The 19,022-nt window shown below is 34.9% G+C and overlaps 1 protein-coding gene across 23 annotated transcripts in view; it reads right to left on the bottom strand.

Moving 5' to 3' along the window:
- LOC129726904 (thioester-containing protein 1 allele R1-like) overlaps nt 1-19,022 on the bottom strand; it is a 56,603-nt gene that overhangs the window by 12,258 nt on the left and 25,323 nt on the right. For 2 of the 23 annotated variants that reach the window (XM_055684141.1, XM_055684143.1), the window contains exon 8: nt 18,669-18,834. The exons of 10 other annotated variants lie outside the window; for them this stretch is intronic. In XM_055684141.1, coding sequence (XP_055540116.1) covers nt 18,669-18,834 — 166 coding nt within the window. Of the gene's footprint in view, nt 1-3,003; nt 3,191-4,324; nt 4,479-6,426; nt 6,590-14,640; nt 14,849-15,134; nt 15,292-18,668; nt 18,835-19,022 lie in introns of all 23 variants that reach the window. 11 more of the 23 variants (XM_055684145.1, XM_055684148.1, XM_055684132.1 and 8 more) reach the window with 6 other exon arrangements.

Genomic DNA, 19,022 nt, shown 5'->3' with positions numbered 1-19,022 from the left:
ATTCATGTGAAATCATACTAAACCGAATAAAATAAATAAATTATTATCCCAAAAATGATTCCCAGTGTTTGTTTTATGAAAACACGGCCATGAAACACCACACGCAAACTTCTCTTACCAAACACAAATATCACCGCCAGAGTTAAACAAATGGTTCGAGTTTGCATTTGGGCATTTACTCGTCAGTTACAGCCGAAGTAGAAGCTGTGTACCGGATATATCGGTATACAGCATAAACAAATGGAGGTTCTCATGGTCGAACTTTCCAACATTGCAGGCAGGTTTTTCATACACAAAATTCCATTGAGTTAACCGTCAATCTCACAACTACTCCCACGCGTAAACCCGCAATCTCACACCCCAAGTAACACACGTTGGTATTGAATAGTTGACGTTACCTATTCCATGACATCAATATCACTAGAAAAGCGCAAAACATGAAGGCTAGTAGAACAAGTACCGATAACTGCACGCAAGCAAGCCAACTTGATATAATTAGGTGGCAAAATACATCTCGAGTACTAATACGGCAATGCGCAAATCTGTTGCTATAACAACTGTTAACCAGCACATGCGCAAATGTGTTATGTCTGCGCAGTGCAACTAGATCGGCAATTTCTTTTTTCAGTGGCAGTTTTAATTGATTATAAAATGATGACAAGAAATAATATTCAACCATTCAAAAAGAGTTGTTTCTTTCGCTTGAATATTGAAATTGTTTTCGCATAGTTTCAACGTTATCTGAATATAAAATCTAACAAAACTAGAAAACGTTGTTAGATATACAATAACAAAAATCTGAAGTGATATTGGTTACACTGCAAGGGTTTTGTTTATCTTTTGATGGCAGGTCAAAACCGCTCCGAATAAATATAGAAATCGTTCATATAATTTCAATAATAATTTGATCAAGTAATTTTAAGTTGGGTGTTAAATGCTACGACTACTGTACTAAGGAAAAGCATTTCACAGGTACGTAGTGTTGTTATTAGATTGTGTAATGTTTTACGAAAAGACCAAGTGATAGTGATTGTCATTCTTGAACTCATGTTAATAAAAACATCTCCAAAACCAGATAAAACGAGCTTGTTTTCAAAATGCGGTTGTATTACTGATGAAAAACAACTTCAAACACAATATAATAACACAAGTTTTCAATTGCGCTTGTAGTACACTTATATGACTACTTTCGTTGTTACTTATTTTCTAACATGTTTTGTGTGTTACTTGGGACATATTGTTATGCTCTTGAATCATGCGGCTTATATGTCTTTTATGGCTGACTGATTCTACTTCATACCTTTGAGTCGGTCTGATTGCTTGTGTATGTAGAGGGAACAAAGTTTTATGTGTGCTTTACAGTTCTGAAGTTTTATTCAAGTGTTTTACGAAGAAGCGAGCAATGTCTTACGGGGAAGTTAATAAGATCGATTTAGTGAAATCATACAACCTAGAACAGAAAATGTTATAAATGATTGCGTTGAATTGATCAAGCACCGTTTTAAAACAGTTTTTACAAACAAGACCACAGATAACTGTATCAACATTTGGTGGCTCTAAAATCGGGATTTGCTAAATCGTTTCGTCTTCAGTAGTTTTGTTTGAATTGAATAGCTTTACAACTTTGCTGAAGAAACCATATCTCTTTGATGTTCCTATCAAAAGTTAGATTCGTGCACCATCTACGCGGACAAATCGCGAACTAACTCTCAAAGCTATGAGAAGCGTTTTACTAATATGTGCATCTTTACTGAAAACAGTAATCGTTTATCTCGTTTCACTAACGAGTTATTTACGTCTATTCGAGAACACAAGAGTTTACGTGGTTTATAGACAGCCCCTTGTCAGTACAAAACTTTTCTTACATGTTATAATCATCTGCAGTGGAAAACCAACAATTTAGCACAAAAAAATGAATTTTGGCCGGAAATTTCAATTTTCCGACCATTGTGCAGTGGAGATCGACGGCGTGGTCACCAACATGCTGAATTAAAATTGAAATTTTCCAAAACTAAAGCAAATAGAGAGTTAGTGTCAAAGAATGAGCCTCTTTATGTATCCAAGAAAATTCAAAGTCAAAGAACTCCGAGTAGATTAACGTTAGGACATATGTGTGAAAGGTCTGGGGTGTTCTGTCAGCCCAAGAAATACTCCCAACTAGGACCAATCACCCTTTATATAAACTGGACTGCTCTTCTTTGCCGAGCCTCGTTAATTACCCTGTCAGGTATCGGCAATTATAATTACCTGGAGAGATATCATCAACTGTGTGTGACTTTTTTCTGGAATTAGAGCGTGAAGGAATGTTAAAGATTCAAACTCATTATCAATCACATATCAAAGCGGACTCTATAACCTCTGGAGGCTACGAGCTTGTCTCATTGAAGAGTTATGCTGGACCAGACATACCAAACATTTTTTTATATTAGAAGATATTAAAAAAAATATTTCGAGATGCTACACGGAAAAAATAAATGAAAGTGATTTTAAAAAAATCAGTCAACTCAGATTTATTTATATAGATAACTTAGTTGCCTACTCATAGATTTATCTAGACATCATATCTTGCATGAAAAAAAATGGACTAGTACGGAAAAAACATCACCAGCTAACCCCACAAGCAATAGAACATTAGGAGTAAACATCATGAATTGCGATCCCTTTATTATACATCTCTCACCAGATCTAAGACTTAGGAAAATCTCTACGCACTTTTACAACAACACCGAAATTACCAGCAAGACCAACCACTCCAAACGAGGCTGCGTACTCTGGAATCGCAATCGATTTAACCATCTACTTGTTATTCATATAAAACTGGACGCGTTCTGCAAAAAACATCTACACCCTTTTATTTGGTTAATACGCATTCTTATTCAGCACTGAGAAAAACACTCACAAAAATAATTGTTCGACATAACACTCTCATGCTGTTTAAAAAATAAATGAGTTACGGTAGGACAACTTGTCCATCAAAAAAAATCAACATGAAAACTAACTAACCCATCGGGTGCTCCAACTGTGTCCCATATCCAGGATTCAGGAAATGATTTTCTTACAGTGATCGATAACGGAGCGGCCGCCAAAACGGGTCCTTCTCTCATAACTGCCATCTTGGAGACAGCTGGTGCAGCCATTGCCATCATTGGCATTTCTCCCACTATTCGATGTTCGAACATATAGAACGGATCTAATTATTTGAAGCAGATATGTTGCATTAGATTGATTTTTAGATGTGATTTGTACAACAATACAATATCCAATATCGATTTTTCAAACTTTGCTATTTGGTAACATTTGACGAATTTAAAGAAATTTCTTCACTAAAAGCATAAATAAATGTTCTTCTTTTCTCTTAAAAAAAACAAAGAAACAAATTTGCATTTTACATTTTTAAATGAAATTTTTGCAGTCGTCTTGCTTAGAAAATGCATTCCATTAAAGATTGGATTTTAATACTGTAAAATCATTAGTTTTCGTTTGCAGCATCGCTTAGCTATCATAGATAGATTTGAAACTTTTAACCCCAACCTTACTCAAACATTTCAGAATGAACATCCTTCGAATAAAGGCACTTTGAACTGCAATCAAAATATTCAGTCAATCCGAAAAATCAAAAATAAACACTCTAGTGCAGAAAATAAACAAAAACAGTGCAAAAAAAATCAAATACACAAAACTTATTTGCAAATTGACAAATTTGAATAAACGCAAACCTAACACTGTCCCAAACCGATGTTTCAACAAACACCCTCCGAACTGTAATGGGGATCACGCCGACACCGAACTTTGGATCTGAGCAGAATTCAGATTTCGATTTTGGTGTCTGTCGGATTTGCTTAGGATTTTCCGTAATACCGCTCGTTGGACTAAGTTGTTCCATTACAGGCGTTATAAATTTAAACTTATGATCAACTCCTGGAATAAAATGCACAATCATAAGATTGCAAAATTTTCAAGCAGTACATAAAATTAAATAGACTTATTTTGGAATGATATCTCGCTGGAAGAAAATAGTAGAGTACAGTGTACTCTGTACAGTAGAGTACAGTGTTACAAAGTAGGGGAAATCTATGCGCACTTCTACAGGAGCAGCGTTAAGCAGCGTGTTTTGTTACAAAAAAGTTTTAAATGCAGTAGAACCATTTAATCATCTACCTGTTATAAATATAAAACTGGATACATTCTGCGTAAAATATCTACACTCTTTTATTATTTAACATAACATTCTCATGCAGTTCAGGAAATGAATGAGATGCATCATCTACCACACATGTAGGACACCTTGTCTATCATAGAAAATAAAGTTAAATAAGAAACTAACCCATCGAGTGTTCCAGCTGTGTCCCAAATCCAGGATTCGGGAAAAGATTTTCTTACAGTTACAGTGATCGATAACGGTGCGGCCGCTAAACTGGGTCCTTCATTCATAAATGCCATCGCGGGAAAAGCCCCTAGTGGCATTACAGTATACATTCCTTAAAAGTAGATTTGTCGAATTAGAGTGGTTCATTTTCTGATTCCCGTTTTTATTTTAAACATCGAAGCGGAACGCGGAACGTCTGGTCACGTATTTGTATACTTTAGACAAACACTGGATTAGAAATGTGTATCTCATATTCTTCTTTTTTCTCTGACTATTTCAACCTATTGAAACCATGGGCACAGTATCAGACAAAGAATCACAGTTTAACAGTCGCATTTAAGACAAGACAAATTTAGAGAACTCTTAAAACACCGAGATTACAAGGATTCAGCTTTAACGATCAAATTTTTAGCGATGATTCTTTGAGGATTTTTTGAGAAAATCTCAAAAGCATCCTCAGCACACATAGTTTTTCAATCCGATTACAATCCTAGTGTTCTGAAATTTATAATATTACATAGAATAAAACGATTTTATGTTTATTATTGATTTTTTTCAAATCCGCTATTTTTAGAAAAATATGACGTGATTAGAAACGCAGAAATGACTGTATAAAAGGATATGAATTTCACCATAAAAAAGTATGTGAATATTTAACCACAACAAATTAATAAAAGGGTGATTTTTTAAGAATTTGGCTTTTTTTATAAAAAAAACGCATAAAAATTACAAAGCTGTATGGATTCTTTATTTGAGTCGATAAATTGGTTTATGCCATTTACTATTTAAAGATAATTTCATTCAAATGTTGGCCACGGCTACGTTTTAAATGGTCCATACGAAAAGTCCAATTTTGGGTCACTTTTTCGAGCATTTCGGCTGGTATCTCGCGAATAACGCGAGACGAGAGACTTAACGTAGCCTCACAAAAAATAATCTAGCGGTGTTAAATCGCATGACCTAGGCGGCCAATTCACCGGTCCATTTCGTGAGAGGAATTGCTCACCGAACTCATTTCGCAATATGTCCATTGATTCACGCGATGTGTGGCACGTTGCTCCGTCTTGCTGAAACCACATGTCAACAAGACCCAGCTCTTCCATTTCCGGCAAAAAAAAATCAGAAATCATCGCGCGATAGCGAGCGCCATTGACCGTAACGTTGCGATTTTAATCATCTTTGAAGAAGTACGGACCAATGATGCCTTCAGCGTGTAAACCGCACCAAAGCGTGTATTTTTCTGGGTGCGGCTGCTCTTCGATCCAAATGCGGCAATTTTGCTTATTAACATACCCATTTAACCAGAAATAAGCTTCGTCACTGAACACTTTTTTTTTGGTGAAAAAGTGGTTTTTTTGGCAAGTTGTTCTATGGCCCAAAAATTTGATTATTCGTAAGCGTTGTTCAGGCGAAAGTCTGTTCATGGTGAAATGACAAACCAAACTGAGTACATTAGACTTTGACAGCTGTCAGAATTCCCGCGTGAACTGTCAAATCTGAATACACGAAAAACCAAATAACAAAAAAATCACCCTTTACTAAGCTAAATAAAACGATAATCAACAAATAGGATTAATTCTCTACAAATGTTTGCAGAATCAAACTATTCTGAACGATTCTTACTACACATCTCCAGTTGTGTGGAAAATTCTCACAACATCTCTAATAATGTTGAAGTGGTCACACAAAATAGTACTGAAAATTTATCACAAAATGCCTAAATCACAATGTCATTGAGGACAACAGTCAAATTGTCATTGAGAACAAGAAGGTTTTTTAATTTTCATATACCGTATCGCGAAATTTTCGAGATACCGAAATTTTCGGAACATCTTGTGCAAATTCACTCAAAAGACTGCACTCCGTAGGATAAGAAATAACCATAGCGGGTAACATCTAAAAGTTCAATCTATACAGTAATTGTAAATGAAATGAATCAGGGTTTAGCCTACCGCAAGCAACACTGCTAGATTTTATACAGAAGTAGGAAACTATCATACAAAAGGAAACCATTACCATTTCGAAACATGCATATCTACGATACCTAAAAGATTACAAACCCATCAAAGTCATCCCAAATCCAAGACTCGGGGAAAGTTTTGCGAATACTGACAGCAACTGAAGATTCCGTGGATTGAACGTTGCTATCAACTAGGTCAACAGCCATAGGAACTGCGGGGAGTCTATCGGTGGTTTTTTTAATGGCATATATTAGCGCAGAACCTGCAAAATGATATGTTAAGAATACATCAATGCACCGAGTGACGTCAAATGGTAGATGATTTTAAGACAAAAAAACCTGTCAATAGAATAAATCATTGCCAATGCTTGTTCCACTCAAATTCAATAAAAAGGTTTTCGATAGATTGTTTGCCCGAGAGTACTATTGATGAACATTATTTACAGAAAACGATACACTTAAGTTGAATAATGATTAATAAGCGTTTTATGGTTAAAATGAAATTTACACATGTTCCATTTGTGGCATGAAAGCCCGGTCAGAAGAATCCAGTACAGTTTTATCACGTCCGCTTTTCCGACAGGCTCCAAATGAACATTGAACAAATATCTTCCATGCTGAACTGATTGAACTATCATTTCTCACACGAACCTAACATCGGACAACCAAATCCACGATTCTGGAAATTCTTTTCGTACTACTGGAGAATTTTCGTGTCTAGTCTGTACTACTTCGGAAAAATACAATTGTTCGTTTCCGCCATCTGGATCCTCCATTCTTATGAAGTAAACTTCGTCAAGTGCACGAGGAAAAACAACCTCAACTAAATGGATGATGAATAATTCATAATGATAAATCAAGTGGGCCACAAGAGTTCAAAGGATCATAAACAAATTAGAAACTTTCAATCGGCATACTACAGTTTCAACTTGACATGTTCTTTGCAACACTTATGAAAAAAGAAAGAATTATGCCACTTTATTTTTTTTTTTTTTTTTTGTTAGTAGCTTAAGTATTTATGATAAATATTAGTAAATAATGAGTATGTGTGTCCAATCACAAATGGTGACTTCTCAACACTGTTAGAAATTTGTAATTTTAATTGTTAGGATTTGTTTGCTTTCGCAATTAGGACTTATCATTCGTAGGGATTTAAACCTACTTGTCAGAAAAGGGGAAGTAAACTTACAACTAACTTAATTGCTAACTTATTGGCTATAAAGAGAGCTTATCGTAGCAATTGAGGATCATTTTCAGAATTTTATTCTGAATCCTTTGGAGCGTTTTCTTCCTTGTTGAACAGCAACTTGACCAGATCGGTACAGCATAAAGCATTGCTGGTCTAAAAATTTGTTTGTAAATCAAAAGTTTGTTCTTTAAACAAAGTTTAGAATTCCTGTTAATGAGAGGATATAAACATCTCGTATATTTGATGCACTTGGCTTGTATACTCTCAATGTGCTCTTTGAAAATAAGTTTTTTATCATAAATTAGTCCCAAGTACTTAACCTTGTCGGACCAACTTAAAATAACCCCATTCATCTTGACAACGTGATTATTGTTTGGCTTGAGGAAAGAAGCCCTAGGCTTATGCGGAAAAATTATCATTTGAGTTTTAGAAGCATTGGGAGAGATTTTCCACTTTTGCAAGTAGGAAGAAAACATATCTAAACTTTTCTGCAATCGACTGCATATGACACGAAGACTTTTTCCTTTTACGGAAATGCTTGTGTCTTCGCAGAACAATGACTTTGTGCATCCTGGAGGCAAATCAGGAAGATCTGAAGTGAATATGTTGTACAGGACTGGACCCAAGACTGAACCTTGAGGCACACCTGCTCTGACAGGAAATCTATCAGATTTTGAATTCTGATAGACAACCTGCAGAGTTCGATCAGTAAGATAATTTTTTAAAATTTTGATTAGGAAAATTGGAAAATTAAAAGTTTGCAATTTCGCAATCAAACCTTTATGCCAAACACTGTCGAATGCTTTTTCTATGTCTAAAAGAGCAGCTCCAGTGGAATAACCTTCAGATTTGTTAGCTCGTATCATATTAGTAACTCTGAGCAATTGATGAGTTGTGGAATGCCCATGGCGAAATCCAAACTGTTCATTTGCAAAAATTGAATTTTCGTTGATGTGTGACATCATTCTGTTAAGAATAACTCTCTCAAACAGTTTACTTATTGAAGAAAGCAAACTGATTGGTCGATAACTTGAAACTTCAGCTGGGTTCTTATCCGGTTTTAAAATGGGAGTAATTTTTGCATTTTTCCATAATTTGGGAAAATATGCAATTTTGAAGCAGCAATTGAAAATTTTCACTAAAAAATCCATTGTGCTCTCAGGGAGATGTTTGATTAGTATATTAAAGATTCCATCGTCACCAGGTGCTTTCATATTTTTGAAATTTTTAAAAATTGATTTAATCTCATTCAAGTTAGTTTCAATTATTTCTGCAGGTAAAAAATTCTGGGAAGAAATTAAATCAAATTGACGTGTGACTTCATTTTCAATTGGACTCACAAAATTCAAATTTGAGTTATGAACACTCTCAAACTGCTGAGCAAGTCTTTGAGCCTTTTGTTCATTGGATACAAGAAAACGTTCACCATCTTTTAAAACTGGAATAGGCTTTGAAGGTTTCTTAAGAATCTTCGACAGCTTCCAAAATGGTTTTGAATATGGTTTCAATTTTTCAACTTTAGTCTCAAAATTTTGATTTCTCAGAAGAGTAAATCTATGTTTAATCTCTTTCTGTAAATCTTTATAAATAGTTTTAAAAACAGGGTCACGAGAACGTTGATATTGACGTCTGCGGACATTTTCCAAACGAATTAGAAGTTGAAGATTTTCGTCAATTATTGGTGAATCAAATTTCACTTGAGCCTTTGGAACAGAATAATTCCTGGCATCAACAATTGCACATTTTAATGCTTCCAAAGCGGAATCAATATTCACTTCGTTTTGCAAATCAAGCTCATTATTGAAATTTCTCTCAATATAATTTTTTTATCTTTCCCAATTAGCTTTGTTATAATTAAAAACAGAGCTCATAGGGTTTAAAACTGATTCATGTGATAAAGAAAAAGTTATTAGAAGATGGTCAGAATCAAAGTCAGCATGTGTGATCAAATCACTACATACATGACTTTGATCTGTCAGCACCAAATCAATTGTTGAAGGGTTTCTTACAGAAGAAAAGCATGTAGGACTATTCGGAGACAAAATAGAATAGTATCCTGAAGAACAATCATTGAATAAAATTTTGCCATTGGAATTACTTTGAGAATTATTCCATGAACGATGTTTAGCGTTAAAATCGCCGATTATGAAAAATTTCGAACGATTTCTGGTGAGTTTTTGTAAATCACCTTTAAAATAATTTTTGAGCTCGCGTGTGCATTGAAATGGTAAATATGCTGCGGCAATAAATAAAATCCCAAGTTCAGTTTGAACTTCAATTCCCAAAGTTTCAATAACTTTCGTCTCAAGATGGGGAAGAGCACGATGTTTGATTCGGCGATGAATAACAATTGCAACTCCACCGCCGGAACCCTGAATCCTATCATATCTATGAACCACGTAATTGGGATCATATTTTAATTTTATGTTAGGTTTCAAAAATGTTTCAGTAATAATTGCAATATGCACATTATTTACTGTTGAAAAGTTAAAAAGCTCATTCTCATTGGCCTTCAATGAGCGAGCATTCCAATTTAATATTTTAATTGTTTTATTTAAAATCATTGCTAAATTTTAAATTAGAAACAATTTTAATAGTAAAATTTGTGCCTATTTGAATGGCTTCAAACATTGATTTTGCCTGCAACATGGCGTTCATAAGATCGAACATTGCCTGTTGCAAAAAAGAAAGTTTACCTGCCGTAATAGGCCCCAGGCAGTTGACATTAGAAAAAATATTTTCGGCAGCAATATTAGCTGGAGTAATAGGTGTACAATTATTTTCTAGCGTGTTTTGCTTACCCATATTAACGGTCATTTTCGAACTACCAACACTAGGCGGTATAATGTTCGAACTACCTGTAACCTGTGCATAAGTTAAACGGGTATGCAAAGGAGTAGGTAAACTATGCGTCACTGGTACGCTTGGAGAATTTTGTTTTGAAGTTGGTTTTAATTGAGAAATTGAATTTTGTTTACCTTGCCTTGCCTTAACAATTGCTAAACGGACTGGGCATTGATAAAAATTTGACATATGGTTGCCGTTACAATTCGCACAGCGAAAATTTTTACTCTCTTTCACAGGACATGTGTCCTTTTTGTGAGAAGAGTCTCCACAATTAAGACATTTTTGGTCCATGTCACAGAATTTGGAACCATGGCCATAACGTTGGCAAGTACGGCATTGGGTGATATGCTTTTCACCTCCGCCATACTTCCTATAAGTTTCCCACTTTACACGCACATTATACAAAGCATGTGCTTTTTCAAAAAATTTTAAGTTGTTAACCTCATTGCGGTTAAAATGAATTAAATAATTAACAAGGGAAATTCCAGTTCTCTGACTGTTTTCGCCTCGTGATTTTTGTTTCATTAGAATTACTTGGGTAGGGGCTATGCCAAGTAATTCTGTTAAAGTAAGTTTGATCTCATCAACGGTTTGATCGTTGGTGAGACCTTTCAAGACAACCTTGAACGGCTTGGTGTTCTTGGTGTCATATGTAAAAAATTTGTACATCTTGTCAGTTAAATACTGAACAAGACTATCCTTTACTGAGTCGGCTAATAAGCGGCATTCACCTCTACGGCCAATTTGATAGGTAACTTTAACGTCAGAAACAAACGTTGAAAGTTCCTTTTTGAATATATTAAATTCAGAAGAAATAGTTACCACAATAGGTGTAACTTTCTCCTTTTTTAAAGATTTTATATTTTGTATAGTTTCATTATTGGTAACTTCCATTTCACCAGCTTCTTGCTCAGGCAAAATATCAAAAGGATTGTCACTACAGACACTCGATGTGTCAGAAAGAGATGCCTCTCTTTTCCTCCCCGCAGCGATGCGAGGTTTCTTTTTCCGTCCAGCCATTTCAGGTGATACGAAAAAAGTTAAAACAAATGTTAAATTCAAAAGTAGGTAGTCTTGAGAAAGACTGATGGGAAATAACTTTCAGGTAGTCTTTAAAAGACACACTGACAAAACACAAACTTTGAAGCTATAGGCAGTCAAAGACCAGTCCACAAGCAACCGAAAAAACGTCTGATCTGTAGGACAGTTCAAGACGCACTGATGAATTATGCCACTTATTAACACACATTTCATATCGTGCCGTGTCAAATAAACTATTTTAAACTAAAAAAAAAAACACACATTTCTATTGACTGAAATTTCTAATTGAACTAGGTTACATTCAGTTACTTTTTTCTGTGCCGCATTACGTTTTGTTATAAAACGGAGAATAGCAGTTGCAAATCGATTTTAAAGGTTGCATTATTAATAATTGGAGAATAATTTGCTTAAAACTGTAAACAAGGAAACGTCGCAAGGGTTAATTTTAGAATGATGAATTGCATAAATGCTTATATAGAATCATACATTTATATTATTCAATTAATCTATCAACTGAATTAGAAATCGGGCAATTAAATCATTCAAAAAAATACTTTCTCTAGATAATGCTCAGTCCACGGCAGTACTTCTCTTTAGAGGTGATCGGGTTTGATTTTTTTTGATGAATTATCAGGTTCTAGTTTGGTGAATAAGCAAATCGGGTTTAAGTTAATTTCGGATTTCATTTGAAACGTATAAAACCCGACCACCTCTAATAAATAAGCAATAATCTAGGTATGATGTCTATTATCACGCAACAGAACAATTCTCGCTAAAACCGTTTCACTGGTGATACGAGGTCTCTCAAATAGGGTATTTTTGTGTCTTAATGATTGAAAGTAGTGAAAAAACAAGAAAACCACTTTGGTAAGTTCAATGTGATGGGCCCTCGCGCACCAGGGGGTCAAACGGTGTTTAAAAAAGTTGTATTTTAAGCGATTCTTGATCTTTTTATGGATCTAATTCTTTTGAGTTGGTCATTCAAACCTCTACAAACAGCACGTCGTTTTAGGAGTTTTCATTTGAAATAGCAAAAAATTGCCACCATCTTGGATTACGCCGCTATCTCGAATTTACCTTGTCACTGAGATCACTTTTCGGAATCGAGCTTCGAACAGCTAAACACATGACGCGCGATCAATATCAATTTTTACCCTCGTTACCAGTGTTCACGTTAGCAATAACGAATAATAATAAACAATGAAATTTTACCCTGGTTATTAACGTGAAAATACGTAAAAATGGACTTCATCCAACCACGATATGGAGTTAGTAGACGCTTACTTCTGAGTGATGCACTTTTCGCCCAAAGTAGCATTTTTTATACTCTAACGTGCTAACGATGGATAACAGGGAACGGGGGTATTTTGGCCAGCTTTGGGAAGTGTTCGCACTGTTCATTAAAAAGAAACACAATTTTTCAACATAAATACCTACCCTATTATACCATTGTTAAAAGATAAGTATCTATTTTAATATTCACCGTTCAACAATGCAATATATTGAAAATTATCCTAGAAATATCAAAACTTCTACGAAGTACTAAAAACATATTTTGGTCCACCAAATTTTTACTTTGGCCCACCTTTATACCTACAGACGTGTATGGAAATAGTTCGGACTAATTATATTTAAGATCATCATCGGTATTTTTAGAGCAAAAATAGCGGGTTTGAGGAGAACATCCTTCTGCTGTGAATTTTTTGTAAATTTTAGGCATCTAAAAATGAAATGATTTGGCTTATAGCGGTTTGACAGGCATTCTCATCTAATTTCATATCGTTAAATGTGATAAATTAAGGAGTAATTACCTGTAAATTGTCACAAGCTGCTTCTTTGTTCACGTACAACGGCCGAACGGTAATCAAAGAGATGTCAAAACTCCGCATGGCCAAAATATGTTTGCTTCAAAAGAGGCAAACATATTTCGGCCATGCGTTTAACCACTTTTTAAACTTTTTCCAACATGTTAGAGTATACAAACTGTTTCTATGACATTTTATTGATGTTATTCCAACAACGAATTGTTTCAAAAGCATACATATTTGTTACAATAGCTTCCGGACGTTGACTTGTATATTACCACTTCCTCTTGACTTTGGGTTGACTCAGCCATGACTTTGAATATGTATGAACTAATTCCAAAATAACACTACCTAGAGCCAGTTTTTCGCCGAAAATTATAGTGTAGTATAATTCTTAGGTGTGTTATTCAATGTTGCATGCATAGTTTTCTAATATTCAATGAATTTATCAGATAAAACGCGTAAAATGTTACCGGGTGGGCCAAAATATGCATGTGGGCCAAAATACCCCCGTTACCCTATGCTGTGAAAAAGAAGACGGCGACATAAACCTGCCACTATGTTTTACAAAGTCCAAAAGCCACACCTTCGGGAAACACCTTTCGAATCACAGTTTTACTTCTTAGAAGTACTACTAATATTGTTATTTTACTGGAAAATATTTGACTTCTCCAGTTAGAACAAATATCTACCTAGATAACCGGCGGAACATTTGGAAAATGGTATCGTTTCAATTTTAGAAGAAAGCACATTACCCGAATAGAAACTAATAACAAAACATCTAAACAAACCCGAACGTAGAGTTCTCAATCCATATCCAAGTCTCCACAAAATAACGTCGAATAATTATAGGGATTTTGCTGCCTTCCTTGAATGTGTCGCTGCTTTCCTCGAATATATTCTCACTCTGCATTAGATAACTTATCTCCTCATGCTCTAATGAGTGATGGGTGACAGTAGTCCAAAACACATAAAATTTAATACAGCGATACAAAGATATTTTACATCAGCTAAATAAAGTAAACAAACGCTAGACATCAAGAACGTGTCGAAACATCTGTAAATTGTTGGGAATCCAACGCTGCAAGGGTTTCAAAAAGAATCGATCAAGTTCAAAATATGCAAATCGTAATTATTTTCATTTTGATACTGATAGCAAAATTATTTTTTCTCAACTTTTTCAAAATATTTCCTATAAACAATGACTTACGTATTTCAGTTATAATCTATAACTATCATCAGTGCTTATCATGACAACTCTGAACGTTGACAATAATGAAAGAACAATAAAGCTTTGCACGGGTTGTTAACGTTAAATCAATCACGAATTGACGACTTTATTCAGTCGAACTGGATGCAACACAGAGATGGAATTACTCTAACGTGCAAACGACAGATAATACGAGGCTGTGAAAAAAACGGTGACACAAACCTGCCACTTTGTTCTGCAAGCTCCCAAAGCCACGCTTCAGGAAATACCTTTCGAACCACCGTTATTGGCCCTTTAGTTTTCTTTGTAGTTGAGCCGAAACTGGCTGCAGTGGTAGAAGTTCGGCCAATCATACCAGGAAGCCCATACCCTCGTAGGAATGGTGAGCCTAGCCTCATAGCGTAATGATGTCTAATAATTGGTATAAAACCTACAAATTTTCCATTTCATTATCCGTTGCTTCAGCGTCATCATCGTCTTGTTATATCGTAGGACATCATCACACGTAAAAACATATGTTTTAGACATTGGTAACTCATTTATCCACAACCTTTTTTTTTTTCAGAAGTATTACTATTGTTGTTAATTTTTCTAGGAAAGATTCTACTTCCTCAGTTAGATTAAATATCTACCTAGATAACCAACAGAGCAATAAGAAAAATAGAAAAAAAACCAATTGCCCAAGGAGAAAATAACAACAAAATATCTAAACAAACCCGAACGTCGAATTTTCAATCCATATCCAAGTCTCCACAAAATCTCGTCGAATATTTATAGGGGTTTTGCTGCCTTCTTTAAATGTGTCACCGCTATCCATTAATATCTCCTCACTCTCCAATAGATACAACACCTCCTCATGCTCCGTAACCAGCTCTAATGAGTGATGGGTAAAGGTAGTACAGAACATACAAAATTTATTCCAGCGATACAAAGATTTTTTACATCAGCTAAAGAAAGTAAACAAAGACTAGACATCAACGTGGAACATAACGTATCGAGAAATCAGTAAATTGTTGGGAATCCAACGCTGCAAGGGTTTCAAAAAGCATCGATCATGTTCGAAATATGGAAGTATAGTCTGGCCTTACTAGCCAGTCGTCGTTGGTTCGAGTCTCTGCGAAGTCTGTGTATAAATAAAACAGAAGGTCAGAATGTAGCACTAAGGCTTGACCGAAAGAACAATAAAGCTTTCCGTGGGTTATTAACAACGTTTATGTAAAATTAATCACGAATTGACGACATTATTCAGTCGAACTGGATGCAACAGAGAGGAGGAATTCCTCTAACGTGCATGAACTGTGGATAATAAACTGTCAAAAAAACGGTGACACAAACCTGACACTATGTTCTGCAAGCTCCCAAAGCCAAGCTTCAGGAAATACCTTTCGAACTACCGTTGTTGGCGCTTAAGTTTTCACTCTAGTTGAGGCGAAATTAATTGCACTAGGAGAAGGTCGGCCAATCATACCAGGAAGCCCAACCGCTGGTTGGAGTAGTGAGCTTAACTCAGTAACGGCATGAGGACCCCAAGGATCTTTTAATTATCCATTGAGGTATGCATTGCTTGAACGTTATCATTTGCAACTGCATATGCAAACTGCAAATGATAATTAGATTTTCTAAAAAAAAAAAACTTCTTAAGTTAGACCAAACAAGTACCTTCATAACGGGCGGGCTAATAAGAAAAGTAATATGTATTATTTCCATTTCAGTAGAAGGCGCATTGCCGAAGGAGGAAACAACCAAGTCTCCACAAAAGCAGGTCAAATATTTCTACGGGTTTTACTGGCATCCTTAAATGTGTCGCTCCTTGCCTTGAATATTACTATTAATAAATATATCTTGGAAATTCAAAACTGCAGAGTTTTCAAAAAGAATCAATCATGTTCAAAATGGGGAAATATAAAGTCGTTATTCTTTTTAATATGGTTCTGAGGCAAAAGTTGTTTTTTCCTTTCTACAAAAATCCAATTACTTTATTGATTTCGCTTCGTTAGTGTGCGTCGCAGTAGGCTTTCGCTCGTGAATGTCGAACGACCGTCGGCTCCCGTACAAAGAACAGATGGTCAATTGACATTCTCGCGTCGAAGAGATGCACACTGTCATTCGTTATTTTTGACTACGCAATCCTATTTCTGTTGAGAAATATTTATATAGGTACCTATAGGTAATTTCTAAAATCTCCACCCACAACTTGCGTAATTCTCATTTCTAGAAAAAAGCCAAAATACGTTCGAGGAAAAAACGTCGTGGTGGCGAGTACTCGTCTGATAAGTTTGTGTAAGAACGTATTTAGACAGCGAGCCTTACCAACGTCAGAATAAAAAGAGAACGAATATCGCAGTGAATAATGTTCTACTGTGATCTACTGTGATGTGTTAGTTGATTACACATTCAATAGTTATGCATTTAGTGTTCAATACTTCGAAGCGGTTATGTTTGTGATTTTTAAAGCACGTTATTGTTAAAGGGTCTAAAATAAACAATAACAACGAAGCAAGTTGTTGGTTTGTTATTAAAACATCAAGATGTGTTATTGATATAGTCTTGGAAGAATACGTGGGTTAGGCTGTCCAAAAAAAAATCGATGTTGCAAAAGTCAAGGTTTAGGTTTGCAAACGTCGAGTATAGTTTTTTTTGCAGAACATTTTGAATTCCTAAAAAACTGTTTTCAGGTTGCCCAAACGTGATTAATGAAAAATGATTTTTCAAGCTACGAAACCATTTTTTGCACTTTTTGCAATTCTGTTCGATTCCCACATTTTTCTATATATTTTTTTTATTTTTTGTAGGGTTATTTTTGAATATTTTACATGGTTTGATTCAGCATCGCATTCAGTTGTTTGACTTCACAAAGTCATTTGTTTCCATATCTTTAGATAGAACCCTTCAAAACACATACAAAAAAAAATACAGACAAGAACCGAAAATTTCACTGGAAAGTAGAATTCATGACGACAATTTACATAACAAAAGGTCTTTGATATCTTATTGGGGAGCTAAGATATTGATATTTTTACATGTGATGGAAAACTGAGCACTGTGTGTTATTTTGCCGCTTGTGACATTAATTACCTGATTAAAGCCATAACGAAAAAGTTTCAAAATATTAAAAAATGTATCTTTTAATGTAGAATGATGTGTGATTAATCTACCAATGAATGAGATAGAATTTATTTTTTAATCAGATTGAGATAGACGCATGGTGTCTTCGACAAAATTTTAGGTTACCTTAACCATAAATTTTGCCGAAGACATCATGTTTCTATCTCATATTACGAGCAACATAAAGTTTTCTATGAGGAGGCACTGAAAATCACAATTTTCGTTCTAACTTTTTTCCCAGATTTTTCCGAATCTTTAAACTTTCGACTAAGTTATCAGCCATCTTAAAATGCATTTGTTTTCTGAACCCCATCATTTTCCCCATATGAAAAAGTTATTTGACATATTTGAAAAAATGCTTAGTTTTCCATCACGTATAAAAATGCCAATATCTCAGTCCCCTGATAAAATATCAAGGTTATAAGTTTTTGTCATAAAACCCGCTTTGCAGTAAAAATTTCAGTTCATTAAATCATTACTGAAAAAAAAGTTTGGATGTATTTTGAAATGTTTTATCTAAAAATTCTGGCAAAAATTCACTTTTTGCAATGTTAAATGGGCTCTGTGAGTCAACTAACTGAATGTCATGCATAACTAAACCATGTAAAATATTCAAAAATCACCCAACAAAAATAAAAAAATATATGGAAAAATGCGGGAATCGAACAGAGTTGTAAAATGAGTGGTTTGGTAGCTTAAAAAAGACATACTATCATAAATCACGTTTGGGCAACCTGAAAACATTTTGTTTAGAAAATCGAAATGTTCTACAAAAAACCAAAATAACATTATTTTTCAATTTAGGGTTAAGCATCTTGACTTTTCCAATATCGATTTTTTTTGGGATACCCTAATGTGGGTATTACTTTTGGTTATTTTGCCAATTATGTAAACCATATTAAGATCAAAATGAGGTATTGTATTATCGAGTTTCCAATATAATTTCAGACAAACAACATTTCTACGCTGTATATTTCATTTTTGTTTTCATTCGTCATATTCGTACATTTTTGACGAATTCATTTCGTCGAGCCTAACACAGGATCACATCATGCAGTCAAATGCATTTGCCATTGAAAATAAATACGACCATGCTTTTAGAAAGGAGACATCACCCACAACACACGTAAAAGGACGAAACAAACCTGCGCCTGGCAATTCGAGTCCATATCCATGACTCTGGAAAATCTTTTCTTATTATCGGATTGATGTTAGCTGTGGCAACATTTTCTAGTGCCGGAAGACTTTCAAATGCAAAAGCTTCATCATAATCCATATCCATTGAATGGAAAGTTAGTCTATGTCTTTCACCTGTTAAAAAATAAAATTGTATTTTACCTGTCTAATTTAGGCCGTTACAAATTTTATTTTCATTGTATGTCAACCCCCCCCCCCCCTAAAAATCTTGAATATTGGAAGGGAAAGAAAAAAAAGCTCATACCGTTTAATTCATTTTATTTGTTTTCCGACAGCATTAATGCTTAATTTAGCAATGAACA

This window comes from Wyeomyia smithii, chromosome 3 (assembly GCF_029784165.1).
Source record: "Wyeomyia smithii strain HCP4-BCI-WySm-NY-G18 chromosome 3, ASM2978416v1, whole genome shotgun sequence".
NCBI classification, from domain to species: domain Eukaryota; kingdom Metazoa; phylum Arthropoda; class Insecta; order Diptera; family Culicidae; genus Wyeomyia; species Wyeomyia smithii.
This window is presented reverse-complemented; position numbering and strand designations above follow the sequence as displayed.